Consider the following 20,558-nt stretch of genomic DNA (forward strand, 5'->3'; position numbering starts at 1 on the left):
ATCCAGAGCAACTTGAAGACTTTTCAGCTTAGTATTGCAACTGTAACCTTCGCACAAACTCTGAACTCAAGTAAGTATGCAAATCAAAATCACATATTTGGCAAATTTGCTTGTGTTGCACAAGCACCCTTAGAGCCATTAAAAACCCTTTTTGTTTACTTTTAAATGCAGAGATGTGAAAGAGTCTGAAGACTAATGATGGCTATTTGCTGAAAATAGCAATGCCAAATTCACCATCCAGATGGACTTCTGCAGTATAAGGAGGTTGCTGTGTCTGGGAAGGGGCAGAAAAAAATTTTAATCTATGAAGGGATACATTTTATTTGTTTGTTTGTTTTCTTTTAAGTAAGGGATGTCTCAGGCTTGCTTTAATATGCTCAAAATTTTTCTTAACACAGCCCACTCCTTCACACTTAGTCAACTCATGAGATTTCAAATCTAAAGCAGAAGTCTTTGGCAGAAGGTTAAATGATCAGAAAGCATAGAGAAACCTATTCTGCATCAAAACCTCAGATTTTAGATGTGTAATGTTTCCATTTCCTCTTGCGAGCACATGAACTGATTTATGCTGTCTCAACTCCAGAATTCCATCAGTGATTAAATAAAAGTGACAACTCTGTAAGTAGGAACCTATTTCATTTGAGGAGGGCTGGAGTAAGCACATACCTTGAGACAGTAAGAGAACTGAACCAACTCTCTTGTGACAGCTCACGCACTAAGACATGGGGGAACTCAGCCTGGAGCATACACAGCAAGAATACTTCTATCTTCTTTTATATCCATTTATTTCCAGCACTTTCTGCCACATAATCAATCAGAAAGTGCTTGCTTTATTAGTCACTCAGTATTACACTTCCACAGCATTGTTCATTCCCTTCACATTTTACTAGTTTCTCTGTCAAATTCTTTATGGTTTGTATAGCACCCTTCTAGCAACTGACATTAACATGACATTGACATTGTATCACTCAGACCCTTCCACTAAAGCCTAGTGATGCACAATGCCAAAATTAATTCAGGAACATTAACATTTTCTGCAACAAAAGAATAGAGTACTAATTTTGCATTCAAATATCATATTTTATCTTATTCAGCAAGACAAGTTTATTTAAAAAATATATATTTATTATATCAAGTACACTTCAAAAATCTATCCCAAGCTCTTATTTCATATGCTGTTGGCACCCTGATGGGAGCAACGATAAAGACAACCTGGTTAGAAGGGGAAACACACTGAACAGAACAAGATGTCTGCTGAAATACTGACCAAAAAAGTGCCTGCCAGCCTGGGAACCAGAGTATCCTTGAGGAGCTCATCTTTGAAGTGCAAATGGTCAAGAAACTGGAGACACCCTTGATATGCACAAAACCATGGAAATGTAACAACTTATCAACTGCAAAGGTAAAAAATAGTCTGGAAAAAACAGGAAAAATCCTGAGAAAGTAGGAATTGGTAAATGCCATTGGCTGTTCTAACTGAAAAATCAGAAAAACAGCCTGGAAAAAAAAAAATTGGTCCAAGAAAATAGAAAACACCATTATCTATTGGCTGTCCCACATGATGGCGTCCTATGCCCCCTTATGTCTCTGCAATTATAAAAATGACTTGCTTTTACCCAAATGAAGCCTCTATGAAAACTTCCCATGCACGCACCCTTTTCTATGAGATCACCTAGATAGATCAGGCCCTCGCTGGGGACACTTGTCTGCCTCTAAAGTCCATGACGCAGATCATCTTTGAAGACATTGTCCATGGTCGACCGGTCCCATTTCTGGGATCTGTTTCATTAGCCCGAATTCTGCAATCAGTTTATATGAGTGCTGATAAGTAATTCATCATAAACATATGTGCTTCTTTACTAGTGGTAATTTTGTAAAAAAGCCTGTAATACTGAAATATATCCTTGCTTTGTTATTGATTGTTATTGATTGCTGTGACTGTTGAAATGTTTATTTTCTTTCCTGGTAGTAATTTTGTAGGAACTTGTAATATGTATCTATTTACTTTACTAACTACAAGTACACTTGCTTTATTAGTGGTGGTTTGTAGTAATCTGTAAAACAGTAAAGAAATGTAGGAAATAAAGCATCCGTATGCTTCAATATTAAGGAATCCCGCAAACCCACCGTTGCAATCTCTATGCACCTGTAGGACACATAACCCAATCAGGTCATGACACACCCCTAAGTTTCACTGATTGTTTGGGCTCCAGATAAATGCCCCTTTCCATGCAATCACTGAAATGTTTCATTTGCAATGAGTCATGTCCCCATTCACCTGGAAGTTAGTCTTTAAATAGTGTAAGAAAGTGAACATACACAATCTGTAAAAAAGCCACCTGGGAGATTCTATCTATGACTTCATCACTGAAATTCTTAATGGATTATCAAACACCAGGGGCCACTAATAATGCTAAATAAGAGAGCAAGCACACTCCATTCCCCATCCTGCTTGTCCTTCTGTATGCAGATGTCAAAACGTACTGCATTAAAATGACAAACCTCGTATTTTATAAATGGTGAAACAAGGACAGGATTGTGAAATGGTCACTCAACAGCCCCACATTACCTGAGAGCAAGCAAATGCACTTTATGACATCGTTATACAAGTTGCAGATTATGATGGCAAACAACAAGAAAGTGTTCCATTTAGGAAAGAGACTAGTATACCCCATTATTTTCATTTACACAGAAGACTGTAGTAAATTTTGTAACCATCTAAGAACAACTGAGTCTATTAAATAAAACTCTTTCAGATTCAAGAAGTCTTCCAAGACCAAACACCAAGTCTTTAAATGGAACCAGTTCAACTACAGTGCAACAAAAAGAACATGTCTAAGAACTAATAAGGGAGAAAACAATTTTTAATCAGAAGTTCAGAGAAAGCCAGCAATAGAAGCTGAAACCAAATACCCAATCAATGCAGATCTCCAAGAGCCAGAGCTGATCATCAGCTATTTTCATTTCATTTGATAGTGAAAGATATGCAGGAAAAGATAGAAATGTGTATAACAGCTTCTTTGTAAGAGCAGCATTAACATCTTTTTGTAAATTCAGATGGTGATGCAACAGATCCTAAGTTCCCTTTCGACAACAGATCCTAAGTTCCATTTCAGCATCATAATTCACAAAATAGTTGAGGTTTGGGACCTCATCTAGTAGCCATCCTTCCCTTTCACTCCCACACATTCAACTCCCTGAACAGAAAGGCAAAGACAGGGTTGACAATTTAATACACCCACGGTTATCTTAGCACTCTACTCCTTCTGTCACATGAAATGTGGAACTACTGCCTCTCACCCACACTGGAGGAAGCATCTTCTCTTTCTCAGTGTATGCTGAGAAACCCAAGACTTACTCATGCAGAGAAGAACAAACTCAGCTGAGTGCAACTGCTGACGAGACCACATTTTGCCTTCTGAAGACCAGAAGGGGTCAGAACGACTTCTCAGAGAGACCACTCAAGGAAGTGTGTTCTCCTGAACTCCATTCCAGACCTTGTTATGGTCCGACTAACTAAATCTGAGGGAGTCATCTTCAGAGCCACAGTCTGACTACATGTACTTTGTCTTCAGTAAGCCTTAACAAGGTAATTGGGGTAACATCAGTCTTCTGAATCCAAATATAAAGTACACACACAGAGACAACACATGGTTGCACTCAAACTGTTGAGTTTTTCCATAGAAACAAAGAATATCTTAACTTGGGAGGGACCCATAAGGATCATTGAGTCCAACTCCCTGCTCCTCACAGGACTACCTAAAAGTAAACCATATGACTAAGAGTGTTGTCCAGATGCTTCTTGAACTGTGACAGCTTGGTGTCATGAGCACTTCCCTGGGGAGTCTGTTCCAGTGACTGACCACCCTCTCAGCAAAGAACCTTTTCCTAATGTCCAAGCTGAACTTCCCCTGACACAGCTTCATTCCATTTCCTTGTGTCCTATCACTGATCATCAGAGAGAGGAGATCAGCACCTCCCCCTCTGCTGCCCGCCTTGAGGAAGTTGTAGACAAGCAACGAGGTCAATCCTCAGACTTCTCCAAGCTGAACAAGGCAAGCGACTTCAGCCACTCCTTATAAAACTTGCCCTTGAGGTCTTTCACCATCTTGGTCACACTCCTCTGGACACACTAACAGTTTGATGTCCTTCTTATATTGAGGCACCCACAACTACACACAGTACTCAAGGTGGGGCCACACCAGTGCAGTGTAGAGGCGGACAATCACCTCCCTTGACCGGGTGGCTATGCTGTGCTTGATGCATCCCAGTACACAATTGGCTTTTCTGGCTGCCAGGGCACACTGTTGACTCATATTCAACCCAAACCCCCACATCTCTTTCTGCAGGGGTGCTCTCCAGCCTCATGTCCCCCAGTTTGTATGTATAACCAGGATTACTCCATCCCAGGTGGAGTATCTGGCACTTTGAACTTGTTAAATTTTACACGGCTGGTGATTGTCCAACTCTCTAGTCTATCCAGATTTCTCTGTAAGACCTCTCTACCCTCAACAGAGTCCACAGCTCCTCCTAGTTCAGTATCATCTGCAAGCTTAATTAACGTACATTTGATTCCTGCCTCCAGATCATTTATAAAAACACTGAAGAGAACTGGCCCTAAAATTGAGCCCTGGGGAACCCAACTGGTGACTGGCAGTCATACCAGGACTTACCTCTTGTGAATCTATGCTGGCTATGACCAATGACTGTGTTGTATCTCAAGTGTTTCTTGGTAACTCCCAGAAAAACCTTCTCCATAATTTTAACAGGCACTGAAATGAGACTGACAGGCCTGTAATTACCAGGGCCTTCCTTCTTCCCCTTCTTGGAAATTGGGACATTTGCCAGCTTCCAGTCAATTGGGATCTCTTCAGACTCCCAAGACTATGGAAAAATAATGGAGAAAGGTCCACGACGACATCCACCAGCTCTTTCAGCACCCTGGGATGAATCTCATCAGGCTGTGCATAGATTTATGTGCAGCCAGCAGTCTCAAACAAGTTCAGGGTCGGCTGAGAGTTTATCATCCCTCCAGTCACAGTCTTTCAACACAGGGCTCTGGAGATCCCAGGGCCCATCATCAGTGTTGAAGACAGACATAAAGAAGGCATTAAATGTTTCTGCTTTGTCTACATCCTTATTTGTGAGGTGACCAACCTCATCAAGCAATGGACTAGTGTTATCTCTGATTCTCCTTTTTATAAGTTTGTTTCAGGTTCTCATTTTTGAAACACTCTACATTGCTCAATCAAAAAGTTAAACCATAAATATTTCAGTGTTTTCTATTTTCTCATCATTAGTTACTCAGCTTTGAACAACTCGAGCAATACGATTTGGTAAATTCTAGCAGCATGGTCTTCAAAGTGTATCTGTTGAAATACAAAGTTATCTACCCTCAAGAAGTTAGAATGTGTAAGTGATCTAGCAATAAAAGTTTCACTCATTAGCAGAATTAGTCCAGGGAAAAGAGATCAGTGTCTTTCCTGAGAAATGTCCAGTTGAAGGCTTGATAAAATCAACCAAATGATCAACGAGCTCAACTCCCCTTTTCTCCCATGTAATTCAGGTGGCCACAGAAAAGAGAAGTGCTGAATTTACTATTCTTTTTGAAACGCAGTCTATTTCTGATTGCATTCAATTAGAGAAGCCTCTTTTCTGGCAACCCTCCATGCCAACCATGCTCCTGAGCCATAACAATATTTGGGGGTAGGGATGTGTTCCCTCTTTCCAATAAACAGCTGCAAAAGTGTTTCCTATGAAAAGGACATCAAAAAAGCAGCAGACACACTTTTTGTCTGTAACTATCTGCTCTAGGAAAAGATAATTTATTAACTATATTTCAGAAGACAAATCAACCTGGTAATTCCCAAATGATTTAGAAGTCAAGGAAGATGCTGTGTGCAATAAATACCCACTTCTTTATAGAAGCAGAAGATATAGAATAAGGTATAAAGAATATCCTTTCCCCAAACAGGATACCCTGTTTGCATTACACCCCCTACGATCCAATGCACAATTAACTACTTTAACTACTTCAGTTCACAACATTTCATCTTAATGCTTCAAAACAATAGATTCTGAGACATAAGGTAATGCACTGCTGGAAAAATAATTGTATTTTCATGTAAATAAATTCAATTTTCACCTGTAGAACAAAAATATGCATGCTTGGCACTGCAGTAATGCATTTTAAACATTCACCAGCACAGAGACCACTGCAAACTGTTACCTGAAAGAACTTTTTCTCCTACTAATTTATTCAACCAGCAGCCTATTAAAAAGCCAAAATCTGAAATTTTATATTAACATTATAATTAAACAAAATCAGAACATGAACAACAGGCACCACAGTGGTAATAACAGCATCTTATTCTGGCTCCTCTGTAACTTAATTATGTAGGGACTGAAGAAAAACTTGTGTAATGAAAAAAAAAGTCTTACTAAATGGAAAGAAAAGAAACTACTAATTTTCATAACAGACAAGAGCAGAGAAACAAAGAAGAAGTCTGACAAGCAGACTAGGTGTCACCTGAAAAAATACTGTCTTTCAACACAGAAGTAGCGAATCCAGTAGAACAGGCGTTCTCAACCTTTTCTTCACCACAGACCTCCTTTAAATACCTTTTGTGGTCATGGACCACCAAGACTTAATTCAAGATTGAAAGCACTAGACTGCATCAAATATTTATTTCAATTTTCTCATGAAGGGCCTTCAAATTTGGAGAGAAGGGGAAATAAGTTAATCTGTTAATGCACACACTCCTCTTATAATATCTTTAATTGCAATGATTCCGTATGAATTTAAAATAATAGCAACCACACTCTTCTTGCTCAAATGGCCCATTTTATGGTATTCTAACATGCTTATTCCGAATTTGATGCCAATTTTTACATTAAAATTTGATGAAAAGTTTTTACAATTCTTCTCACTTCCCCCCTTGTTTGTCTGTGTTCAGTCACCACATAGCTAAAGTGGGGCCCACCAACCATACTAGCACCAAATATATTATATTAGTGCATCAGGGCAGGCGTGAAGGGTGGGGGGTGGCTTGAGTATGACAGGAGCATTGAGGGGTGGGGGCTGTGGGAAAAGGAGACGCAGTGCTTGCCACGGGACAGACCGAATGTTTCCAGGCTGGACGTTCCCCACCCCTGCTTTAAGTCTTCCCAGACCCTGTGATGACATCACGGCCACCGAGGGGTCTGCAGACCACAGGTTGAAAACCATTGCAGTAGAACTCATAATACAACTGGTTCCTTCTACTCAAGTAGCAGAAAATCAGTTGGCTAGTCAGATAAAAGTTTTCGAAATTTGACTTCAGTAGTCTTGTTAGAAATTAAGATCTTAAATAGCATTTGCTTTTCTATGTTTTGATGAGATTTCCATTTGTGTAGATGCTATCTCGCACCTGCTTCCAGCTCTACCTTGGTAAACTCACTTGGCAGAATAACATGAATGGCAAACATAATAAATCAAATTACCATAAAATCATTAGTTTGTGTTGAAAGGGACCTTTAAAGGTCATCTAGTTCAACCCCCTCTGCAATGAGCAGGGACATCTTCAACCTGATCAGGTTGCTCAGAGCCCCATCCAGACTGACCCTGAATGTTTCCAGAGATGTGTGAGAGACTGAAATGTCCTATGAGTGTCTCAAAGCTTGCTTGTGTCTGTACAAACCTCCAAGAGAAGCTGCTGCAGCCTGTGAATTGGTCTGGGGGATGTCTCCCAGAGAAGCGGGAGTGTATTGAAGGATGCATCCCCCCACTTCTTTGCTGTTGGACTCTTTAGACAAGCCTCAAAGGGGCAGACCTGTACTGAGCTGGCCCCATCCTGTAGCCATCTGTGGCTCTATTGTGTAGGCCAGACCCCATGCCTGCATTGCTAATGAACTGACAAGAGGCAAAGTTCCTGCCCTGAAGCCAGATGCAACAAAACCTGTGGGACCAGAGAAAAAAAAACTAAAGGTGAGCAGATACGCTAATCAGGGGATACGATGAATTTAAGGCAGCAGAAAATTTTGCTCAGTGTGCATCCACCATCGAAGCCAGATCCGTGAGCACCCACCACCCAAGAACTGAAGACTGAGGACCAAGGGGACGCCACTGGATCCATGGTGGTGACTATTCTTTCAGCCCTATCCCACATCCTTGCTTTATTTCTGTCTTTTCCTTCCATTCTGTCCTATCGCTACCCCTCTTCACTTTTTTAATAATAAAAACCGGGTTTGGGCATACAGCATCTGACCTCGTTTGTGTCTTAATCTCGCTCTTGGGATCATATCGATACCTCCCCCAACACTGAATCGGGACAAAATGGAACGACCTCTCTGGGCAACCTGTTCCAGTGTTTCACTGCCCTCATTGTAAACAATTTCTTCCTTACATCTAGTCTAAATCTACCCACTTTTAGTTGAAAACCACAGGCCCTACTGAAAAGTCTGTCCCCATCTTTCTTATAAGCCCCATTTAAGTATTGAAAGGCCACAATAAGGTCTCCCCAGAGCTTGCTTTTCTCCAGGATAAACAATCCTAACTGTCTCAGCCTCTCTCCATAGGAGAGGTGTTCCAGCCCTATTATTTTTGTGAACCTCCTCTGGACTTGCTGCAACAGGTCTATGTCTTTTCTGTGCTGAGGTCTCCAGAGCTGGATGCAGTACTCCAGGTGGGGTCACACCAAGGTGGAATAGAGGGGAAGAATTACCTCCTGCTGGCCACACTTCTCTTGATGCAGCCCAGGACACAGCTGGCTTTCTGGGCTGTGAGCGCACGTTGCTGGCTCATGTCCAGTTTTTCATCCACCAGTACCCCCAAGTCCTTCTCCACAGGGCTGCTCTCAATCCCTTCATCCCCCAGCCTGTATTGATACCAGGGGTTGCCCTGACCCATGTACAGGACCTTGTACTTGACCTTGTTGAACCTCATGAGGTTCACATGGACCCACTTCTCAAGATTGTCCAGGTCCCTCTGGATGGCATCCTGTCCCTCAGGCATGTCAACTGCACCACTCAGCTTGGTGTCATCTGCAAACCTCCTGAGGGTGCACTTGATCCCACTATCTATGTCACTGATCTTTATCTTCATATTAAACAGTACTGGTCCCAATATGAAACCCTGAGGGACACCACTCATCACCAATCTCCACCTGTGCATTGAGCCATTGACCACTACCCTCTGGATGCAACCATCCAACCAATTCCTCATCCACCAAACAGTCCATCTAGAAATCCATAGCTCTCCAATTTAGATCAAAGTAATCTGCTATTTTAATCTAACATCTATGTTTCTGCTAGCCACACACCAAACTTTGAGGCACTACAATGGATACATAGTTTAGACATGAATATTGTTAATAAGAACTAAGAATATGTTAGATGTCATGGTCAGTGGTTTTCAAGTCGTGAAACACTAGGATGCCAAGAGAAATGTCCACCTTCAACAACAAGCACTACTGAAGGGTCACGGAATAAGGAGGATCTAGGAAGAGCCTCCCCCTCAGAAAACTCGTTTTGTGTGAAGTCTCCTAAGAGATATTGCCTGATTAAGTCACACAATTAAAAACAGCACACAGATTTCCAAAAAGACAAAAGTTCAGGTCTACTAGCAAAAATAACATAAAAATAGTAAAGTAAGCAGCAAGGAAACTAAAAGTTTAAAGTTTGCATGTACCTTATTACCTATTATCCTCATTATTACCTATGCTCCTCATTATTACCTATTATCATCCTATGCCTTCAAAACCAGCAAATCCCAGTAGCCAGGAACATATATTGCTCACATACTAACTTAAGGGCAGACCAGATACCACGCCACAATTTTCAGTCCAAGATATGTTAAGATTTTAGATAGAACTTTCAAAATTGTTCAGGTTATTTCTACCACTGATACCCAACTTTCACTCCCAAACTTGAGCGAATTCCTTTTGCAAGAAATTCATATTATATCTGAAATAAATTCCAGGCCTGGCGAAAAATGCAAGTCACAGAAAACAGGTTAAGGACAAAAGTTCTACCCTACTGTCACCCTACATGTGTTGAGCAGCCTTTGGCACACCCATTTTTCCAAAGCATACCACCCTTCTCCAACAGTGCTTGAAGTTAAATAAACAGTTACCGCAGCACTCAAATATATACTGATAACAACGTAGACACAAATTGCATCTACTGTACATTGAAAGTGGTAATTACACAAAATTGAGTTCTTTTAATTAACTGAGGATATTCTCACTCACGTGCATTTACTTACTCATTACATTAATTTTAATTAATTTCCCTTTAGAAGTAAGAATTGTAATTCATTAAGGTATATGCACTATTTAAAAAATGAAACTAACAAATTTTTCAATATACGTAAGGGTGCACTTGTTTTCTTGAGTGATTTTGCTGTTTCCTATGACTTCATGGAAGTCTGAAATGGAGATGAAGCAGGGAGAGAAAACACAACGTAGTCAAGTTTTGTCAAATGCATATGGGGTTTTATTCCTATGTCCGGTTACATTACATGGGATATCAACTTTAAATAAGGACAATGACACATCAAAATTGAACAGGGTGCAATTATTTTCTCATAAATGAAAACTGCTGACTGTTTCTCTAAATCAAATGATGACTTAGTAATGAATGAACAAAACATTCTTTGAAAGTTACATAAGTTTGGAATAAAAGTTTAAAATTCAATTGCTTGAAAAATATTGCATGGAAAATCTTGAAAACATCCTTCTTTCTCTGCCTTCAGTAATTCAGCCTATTCAGAAACACAGTTTGGAAGACAGAACATCAGCATAGAGGGGCTTATTTTGAAAGTCGCTATTATAAAAAGTTACTAGAACAGGTCATGTATTTCAAGTTCACATTATTTTTGTGACAATTTGTTGTGATGCTTATCAGTCAGTTATTCATATTTGTTTCAATGGTCTCTGTAAGACCATTACTTCTGTTCTCTTCTAGGTAAGTAGCTCTTTTCTTAGTAAAAGTAGCAAACAGTGCATCCATCATTCCTAAAACTTCTAGGAGTTCTTCCTGATAGTCAATCTCCTTTCCTATGGCTTCCTGAAGTCTCAAGAATTGTCTATCAACAATCGCTGACTGCCCAACCACAGGCTGATAAATGTCTGTAAAGAAAAAAGTTACTTCAGAATCCACACATCTATAAAAATGTGAAAATTGTATTAGCTGGTTAGAGATGCATTTAAGGAGTCTGACACAAGTCCAACATTGTGGACAAGTAAGACAACTTTAACGGTGTTCTGAAAATAGTCTTAATTATTGATATGTATTCACAGTAAAAGTCAAACTAACAGAAACAGAAGTTTTTACAACCTCAAATACTATTTTTACCTCACTGGAGAAGCAGAATTCACTTGTACTACGTAAGTATAGAAACATGAAGTATCAAGGGTATTTAGAGACCATGAGAAGCTTCCTGCAGTAAGTGCAAATCAGATACTGGCTGTGTTCAAAGTTATCTGGCCATAAAGGTTTTGTTTCTTTAAAATGTAGCACTTTTTACCTTCTTTCCAAACTAGCTATATGGCTTTCAGAATCTTTTTTGTATTGTACTTACCAGTGATGATATCTGCAACAGTCACCAGTACAGAAGTAAATCTAGGCTCAATCACACGCCTGCAAAATTAGAAGACATCCCAATTTTACTGCTTTTGTCAACTGCACTCCTTTTCCCACCAACAAGAAGCTTTCTCATGCAGGCGTACAGACAATTTTTTCTTCATGAAGAGACGTCACAGAACAGCAGTCACAGATGCAAGTCAAAAAAAGCTACATATGTGGTATTTACCCTCCTCCTTTCAGTAAGGCAGTGGGGGTTGCAGGACTGGCAAAAGCCTCGGGTACATGAAGACACGAGTTTCATTGAGGAGACAGAAAATAATAGACTAAGGGTAGAATGTCTGGCAAAGAAGTAAAATATACTCTCTCATACTATCAGCAAAATTGTTTTGTGCTAACAGGTAAACTATTTCAGTACTATCCCAGACCTTGATATCAGCAAGCAGAAGACATGTGAGATTTCAAGAGTACCAGTGTTCCACCCACGATCTGTTGAGACTCTATGGCAAAAGCTACTAAGAAATACACATCTCAAAATAGTCAGAGAGAACTCAGGTTAAAATAATACCTTGCCACAAAGGTAAGAAGGAGATTCACTTGCTTCTCGTCTCGGCCTGCAAGTGCACTCCTCAGTGTTCCTCTGCGATGTAGTTCCTGCATGACTGCAACTGTAACTTCAGGACTATAAAGCCTAATGGGTGGCTGGACATAAATAAGAAGAGTTTAGTACCAAAGCAACATCTTTACACACAAAACAGGGCTGATACCAGCAAAACCAAAACAGAACTCACACAAGTTTAATTTCTTTCTAGTTATACACTAAAATAAAATCAGTTTGACATACAGAAAAAATCCACGTCAGATGACAGCACACAACTCTGACAAGACAAAAACCAATGCCTTACCTCCAGTACAGCATCAAGGGCCTTGGAAGACTGAAAGCTCTTCAGCAGCTTGTCGTATTTCCTCAAAACACGTTTTACAGGTTTACTGACACAGAAATCTTCCTAGAATTGAAAGACAAGTTTGGAATAAGACAGACACACACACAATGGATTAGATGTATTACTATGAACAAGCTTATATGTCTTTGTATCTTCCCTCCCCTCCCTTTCTTCAACATAGCACGCTCCAAAAAAAAAAAAAAAAAAAAAGTTTTGACAGTTTTGACGTGTGCTTCAGTATACATTTCCTCACCGCCCTATACCTGTTTTGGCATGTAAGTTCTTCCTTTCACATAGGTTCTATATGCTGGTTGTCTCTTCTTTTGAGACTTGACTTTCCTTTCTTCAGGTTTTCTGTGTTTAACATTTAGTACTCCATTGGTCATGCCTATGACTATGGTTTCATCTTCAGGCTGAAAAGAAGAAATCACAGTTAGGAACCTAGTGTTTTATTTGATGATACATGCTCTACAATGCAGATTTTTAAATTTTTATGCTTCATGATAAGGCTCTAATCACAGTATCACAGAACAGCTTGTTGGAAGGCACCTCAAATACCTGTTCAAAACAGAGACAGATTCAAGGTTATGATTGTTAAGCAACATCACCCATGTAATAAACCTCTGACAAATACCTAGAGGGACTGCAGCCTGAGTAGTGAAGCAAGTTCAAATATGCATTAACATCCTTCTGCAAGTATAATCTATGACAGAATTTGTTTTTTTCAACGGTGTACAACTGCTTTTGGCTATTACATGCCACACAGCAGACATAAACACCATGAAAGCTATCATGAAATAGCAGGATTTTGAGAAACAAGTGAAAGTTGTTCAAAATACCAGTCACTGGTATAAATTTCACCTACATAACACAGGTTACATGTATTTGATGCTAAAGGTTTTAATTTTAAATGGTGCACATGAGAAAAACACTTCATAAATAAATAGTGAGTTCTGACCTGTTACTATTAACAGATAATTCTATGAAAACATTAAACATTAGCTCAATGCTCAACTTCTGGTAAGAATTAAAAAAAAGTAAATAAAAAGTGTTAGGAATTGCTACAAAAGAAATAAAAACTAGAAAGTCATATCACTGTAAAAATCCATTGTTTACCCAAATCTTAAATCCTATGTGAGTCATTCTCAAAAAACAACAGAAGATTCAGAATAAAAGAATCAAAAAACTCCAAAGAGAATCAAAGATTGGCTTGATTTGAGACAGAATTCTTCAGCATGGGAAAAAAAGACAAGTGAGAAGGGATAAGATAAAAGCCTACAGAATTAGGTCAGGTATGGATAGAGATCAGCTGGTCAATGTCTCATTTAGGGGCATCAAATGAATCTAATAAAGGTTCAAATGGAATAAAAGGAGGCAATTCTTCATACAACAAGTAGCAGAAATGTTGAACTCCTTGTCAAGGATCTAGTGAAGGTTAGAAGTTTGTCCAAACTCAAGCAAAGACTGAGCAGATTTATGTAAGATAAATTATTTGACTTACACAGAAACTACACTCTGATGAGCCAATTTCTCATCTGAAAATGAGTTTGGAAGAATATCAGAAACTTATCATATACATTTGCCCTGTTTTTCATTTGTATGAATCTACTTATGGCTATAGTTGGAAGCAGCATCTGGAATTAGACCAGCCTTAGTTTTGACCCAGTAGAGCCAGTCTTATGTTCTAATATGACCATTTAAAATTCAAGTGGTTTAGTCAATAGGAAACAAAAGATTGTGTTTCAAAAGATATATACACAGCTCTAGAGATGCCAAACTACAGGTACTGCACATTTTGCAGCTGCTGTAGAGCCTTAAAGCGTATGGGTTTTGGTTTTTTTGTTCTGTCCTCTTCACCTCAAGCAAAATAATTCAACTCATTTAGCTCTAGGTCCCTAGAGAACAAGGTAGGCAATGAAGGGAAGATACCCCTTCAACACACACCTTCCTTAGGTTCCAGAAGAGCAGGACAATAGTAAAGTAGTGAAGGTAGTAAAGATCCCTCACAGTCCCTTTTACATGTCCTTCAGAGGTGATATGATTAAAAAGTGGTGCTAGCCTCCAAATTTCTGGCCAGCGGGTCACTTTCCATTGGAACTCAAATGTTTCAGAGAAATTACAGTCTTTGTTTTCTGTTTCTGAGACAGTAAGATACATGCCTTGGCAAACAAGTTTGTGCTCATACTTCATGCCCTCTCCCCTTTTCTTCCTCAGAACAACCTGACACCGACCACTTTTAAGACCAGTTCACTCTATTTTAAATTTCCCAACAAATGAACTACTTTTTTTCTTTTATCACTGCCAGACAAGAGGACTTACAAGGTTCCTGGAAGGTAAAAGATGAGTACAATTTTCTTAAAGTCAAAAGACTTCCCTTCTAAACTGAATACTTTCCCTATGATATATACCGTCCTTGAAAAACACACAATTTTGTAGAGATCTAATCAGGTAACATCTGGCATCTGAATGTATTATGTTTAAAACCTCCTAATCCATTTTTAACTCAGAAGAAATATATTCAGTCATGCTACTTTGCATGTACAGCATTCTCCTGAAACACCCAATAGCAATGAAAGCAAAACCAAATTATTCAGTGACTTAAAAGGTATCAGTAATTAACTTGCCTAGAAAGATTTGTAATGTACTTACCGACAATGCAAGACTAAGGATGGATGTTGCATAGTTAAAGCTGTGGACTACTTTGTAGGAAGTGGTACTGTAAATCTTCACATGCCTATACAGAAGAGTAATGATTAAAGCCTTATTAGTAATGCCTCATTGTAGACGCTTTACAGGAATTTCATCACTCTCAACTTCTATAGATCATTTATGGAAACTGAGTATTTATACAAAGCGTTCTTCAGACTACTGACCTTCTTAGTTATTACCTCGTCTGCAACAGAAAAGTTCCATTAAAAGATACACAAAAGTCAAAAAAGGATTACCCTTATCCAAAAAAGATTAAAATGGGGCCAGAAAAGAAGAAGAAATTGAACGTAGATGTACTGACTATCCAACTTTAGCAATGCTTATAAGGAAACACCAAGACAGCATTTTTTCAAATTTGTTCTTAAATTTTAAATGTGAGATCTATTGACAATTTCTGGAAGTAAAACCATAGATATTCTTGTATCTGATGGCTCTTTAATGATTTGGTTGAAGGTAGGACATATTTAACAAATGGGAAAACAAAACATTATCTTACAAGAAGTATGAACTTTAGTGTTGCAAGCACTGAAAATAGCTGCACAGCTAGTGTGATCCTTCAGCTTATGCTCTGTAATCATAAAGCCTGAGGAAGCCTAGGAAGTACAGGAGGGAGGGAGGAAGAAAACAGACCACTGTCATTTCAGACCACTTCATATTTCTAACATCTCAGAGACAACAGAATGAGTACTAGTACTCAACAACTTGACCCAAACAAACAAACAAAAAAAGCAAGTAGGACGTATTTCACCTGTGCACCTTGGGTACAAAAAGCAACAGCACAGGCTCTTTAAAGGTGAATACTAATAAGCTTTCAGTTATTTAAACTATATTAAAGTAAATTTAAGAATAGCTACTTTACAGAGACTGCAAAGGTCAGTTCAGAGATTCAGAAAAATGAATGCTTATTCAGAAATTCCCCATAAGTGTTCCCAAACAGCACATACAACCCGTACTGACATTCAGGCTAATAAGAGGGAAAGGTTAACGTATATCACAGTATGTACCTTGGCCCCAAGACATGTTTTCAAGTAAGTTATATCTCTAACAGTTAAAAGTGTTTAAGCCCCAAAACCACACACTGATGTGTAATAACTTTCAAAGGAAAAAAGTCCTAAAGAATTTAAATCACAATAAATCCACAAAGTATACTAACCTGTCCAGGGATCCTGACAATAACCTTTGTCCAGAGCTGTTCAGGCATAAACAAGTTACAGTTTTGTGGTGATTTTTAAGTGAAACTAGTAATTGTCCACCTTTTAGTACATCCCAAACTTTGACATAGCGACCTCCTGTGAGAAGGAAGCACACAAAACAGTTTGACATACATACACATTTACACTTCTCTGGGGAAGTTTTCACAGAGTGATACAGTGCCTCCTTCATAACACAAGAGTTTTCTGTACCTACTCACCATCCCCATCCATTATGACTATCTCCTGGGACAAGACACGTTACAAGCCTGCTCTTTTTTAGGCCATTCTGTAGGCACAGATGAATGATTTAACATACTCCTTACAAAAAAAAATATAGATACCACTGGGTTACAGGACTTCTGATGCAATGGCAAGAAGAGACTAAAAAATCATGACATCGTTAAGAAAAAGATACAGTCACATCTTTTCAAAATTTCTTAAGTATGTTCACTCCTTCACTTTAGCACTGGGCTAATTAAAGTCTGTATCTTGTCATTAAATTTTTTTCTTGGACCATCTACAAGAAAATCAAATCAGAAGACAAAAAGACCCCTACTTCTCATCCTCCAGATCTTTGAGAAATCCAGCTGTTGCATCACTCACCACTTCATTACCAAATGAAAACACCACACAAGAAAGAAGCAGCTGAAGTATTTCTCAAATTAAGGCCACAGAAAAGAAATTTGATTTTATTAAGTACCTGCAGATACTAGAAGCCCACCAGAAGGGAACAGAAGCACACTCTCCACAGGATGGCCATGTTCTATTGTCATGACACTACTTTTTCTTCGTGCATCAAACAGTTTCACAGTGTGATCATAGGAACCTACAAACATAACCATAAATAGTTTCAGTTTCATAATTTCAATTATTTCAGGAATTAAACCAGCAACATCTTACAATCTATAAAGAGGCTCCTGCCAAACAGGAACAGTTTTAAACCATAAACTTGGAACACCTTGTGGTTTACCTTGATTAATTTACAGCCTTCAGGCAACGTAAGTCTTCTAATTCTAATTCGTGTCAGGCCTTAAAAGTAATTTAAGTCTTAATTTTATTTCCCTTCCATTAATCAAGTGTATTTATAACAATAAATATCAGGCAACCTGATGAAAACTTGTCTGCTGTACCTCCTGAAGTACAGAATACTATTTTTTTCATAGCAATTTACCACAAATTAATAGAAAGCTACTGCTAGGAAAACCAAAAGCAACTGGTTTCAAATAACTCCTCAGGCAACCTTTCATTTTTGAGTCTGCCAGTTTGGGGCTGTACAAACTACAATGGAACTAGTGTTCTCCTCCAGAAACCTGATAAAACACTTTAGTCAATCCCAACTAAAGGATACATTCACAGGATTTTCTCTTTAAAAGGCCAGTCAGAACAGTCCCATTAACTCTAACAGGCTAAAGCAGAAAGATGTTAAAAATCAATTTGCTCAAGAGTTTTCCTACAAACATCACTGTCAAGCTTAAAAAGCAAGCAAGAAGGAAACAACAAAGTAGGCACTGAGTAGGAAGACAGATCCTCCATGTTTAAAATATAATAAACAAGATCCTACTGTATCAAAAAATATCTGTCTGAACTTTTCTTCAACTCAATCCAAAAGAAACATATAAGAAAAATAAAATCAAACCTGTTATAAAGACATCTGCATTCACTTTACTTGCACAGCCGCATCTCACATAGTCATTATGTTCACTGTATGAGACGATTTCTGTAGCACTTGGAATATCCCACAAATTTGATGAATAATCATCAGCACCAGAAAATATTCGGTATTTATCAGACAGGAAGCCCACTACATGAACAGGTCTAGAAACCAAAGTCCACAATATCCCAAGTTAAAACATACTTGTTTCCAGAAGAATTAGTCTGTATGAAGAGCTTATTAAACTATTCACTCTAACTTAAAAGTGAAAAGTGTTTACTGTTGGAAGTTACAAAGCCTCATTTTTGAAGTTAAAAACACTTTAGTTTTTATATTTCCAGCCAGAAAAGGGCCATGCTGACAGATGCTTACCTAAGCACTGACATAATCTGCTTTAAAGGTTTTTTTCTGCATTCGTTACTTAGAGGTCTGTGTACTAGCAGAGTCATTTAGAAAAAGTTTATGAGTGAATTTTAAGTACAACTGGATTGGACACTCTTCTTGACCTTTAAAATCACTATTTAAATTTGTATTACCATTGTAACATCCCAACAGAGAACAACTTTGACAAAAAACACGCATACCCTAAATCTTATTACAGTTAACCTACTGGTTAGGACATAAGGTAATACCCGATCTACAAACACAGACCTCAAAGACAAACACTCTCAAGGTCTGCCTGTGTCCTTTCCAGTGAAAGGGGGCTTGCTGTTGTTGTTCTAGGTAGATACAACACATATTGGGTCTTCCACAGAACAGCAATCTGTTTAAACTACACATTATCATTGTTTTCTCCTCACCTGTACATCAGAACTCCTATTCTAACTTCTTTCCCCACCCCAACCCCATCATCATGCACTTTTTCTGTTATATTTTTAAGGGATTCCTGATCTTCCTGGCATTATTTCTTCACTGGGTTTGTTTAGTCACTTTTTAGAACTCTTTTCCTGACAACATCAAATACAATGTGCTTATCAGTGCCATGTAGTCACAAGACTACGTCTACACACCATATTAATAAGACACCTACCTGAATTAGAAAATATATTTATTCTTACATGTACCCAATTCATATCTAGAATTTTTTTTAAAAAATCACTCCAATTTTGAATTCAATTAAAAAAAAAATCTATTTTTCAGTAAGATCTACATGAGACAGTTGCAAGCAACATAATCAGTATTATTCAGATCCTCAGCAACATGCAAAACAGCCATGTTAATACACCAATCAAGCTTACGCACACAAATTAAAAACTGTCTTACTTAGCATGACCATCAAATTGTCTCAGTGGTGCTCTTCCGCTAACGTCAAAGAGGCGAATGCTACCTTCCTCACTGCCAGCAACAAGCAGATTGCCATCATCTCTGTATGTGGCACCATAAGCAGCATCTTTGAAGCGAGAAAACGTTTTGATTGGTTCCTGAGAGTAACGGCCATAAATGTGGATCTAGCAAAACGAGAAGATATTAAGTTTGCTTGTATGATACCAAATGAAAGACAAGAACATAAAAACCTCAGAAAAGCCACTTACCCTTGAGGAGGCTGTGACAGCATAGTTATATGGAGAAACTGGGGAGAAGTCAATTTTATTTACTGCTCCAAATTCCTTTATCTGAACAGGCGTCTGAAACAATTTCGATAAAGATAATTAAATACGCATAAGCACACCACCAAAGATGAAAAAGCAAAACAAAACCTATTCTTCTTACAGAGAGCTCAAAACTCCATTTAGAACCAAATAATTTTTTAAATACAATCCTGTTGTTTCTCTTCTGCCGGGCTACTTCTGCTCATAGAATTTTTTTCCAATTCACGCATTAAAACCGATTACGTGTTTTGAGGAAAAAAAAACAACCTTATTCACTCACGCGTGTTTCAAAATACTATTGATTAGTCGCACGAAAGCTGTAAAAAAAAAATATATTCTAGGACGACAACTACGTCTGTCGAGCCAGTTTGGGGTGCAGGTCCCCCCTAGGAAGCCGTTTAATAGGTTTCTGGACGTTATCAAGGAACCGCTTCTCACCGAAAGCCGCAAGAGCTGGCAGAACAAGCACGAACCGGAGCGCGGACCCCACGCCGCCCGTCACAGGCCCCAGGGCCCCGCGCTGCGAACCGCTGCCTCCTACCTTGTAACCCCGCCAGTACAGCGTGTCCTGCGTGATCCTCTCCCCGAGCTTGGGGAACGCCTGAACCACCACCGGCTTGTAGGTGGCCATGCCTGACCAGGAGCGGGGGACGCCAGGGGGGTCGAAGGCCTCCGCGACGCCTCCTCAGCGAGCGGTGGCCGCCGCCGAATCGCGCTCCCGCCTGCCGGCCCAGCCAGCCGGGTGGCCCTGCCGGGAGGAGCTCGGGGAGGGCCGGGTCGAACCGATCCACGCTGCCTCAGGGGGCGAGGGCCGCGCTGCGCCCCTCCGTCCCGGCCATCATGGTGAGCCCCACGCCTGCCTCGAGGAGAGTCACAGACCTCGTGGGAGAATGACGTCATCAACAGGCGA

The 20,558-nt window shown here is 39.3% G+C and overlaps 1 protein-coding gene across 1 annotated transcript; it reads right to left on the reverse strand.

The window, feature by feature from the left end:
- Positions 1 to 10,450: 10,450 nt before the first annotated feature.
- On the reverse strand, positions 10,451 to 20,519 carry UTP15 (UTP15 small subunit processome component). The gene is made up of 12 exons (XM_074812936.1): positions 20,190 to 20,519; positions 19,592 to 19,684; positions 19,323 to 19,507; positions 18,045 to 18,223; positions 17,109 to 17,234; positions 16,369 to 16,504; positions 15,156 to 15,240; positions 12,770 to 12,919; positions 12,468 to 12,569; positions 12,131 to 12,264; positions 11,561 to 11,619; positions 10,451 to 11,108 (listed from the first exon to the last, which is right to left on the reverse strand). Exons 1-12 carry the CDS (start codon positions 20,277 to 20,279, stop codon positions 10,885 to 10,887), a joined length of 1,563 nt encoding a protein of 520 aa, XP_074669037.1. The 5' UTR covers positions 20,280 to 20,519; the 3' UTR covers positions 10,451 to 10,884.
- Positions 20,520 to 20,558: the final 39 nt, after the last annotated feature.

This window comes from Strix aluco, chromosome Z (assembly GCF_031877795.1).
Source record: "Strix aluco isolate bStrAlu1 chromosome Z, bStrAlu1.hap1, whole genome shotgun sequence".
Taxonomy (NCBI): Eukaryota; Metazoa; Chordata; class Aves; order Strigiformes; family Strigidae; genus Strix; species Strix aluco.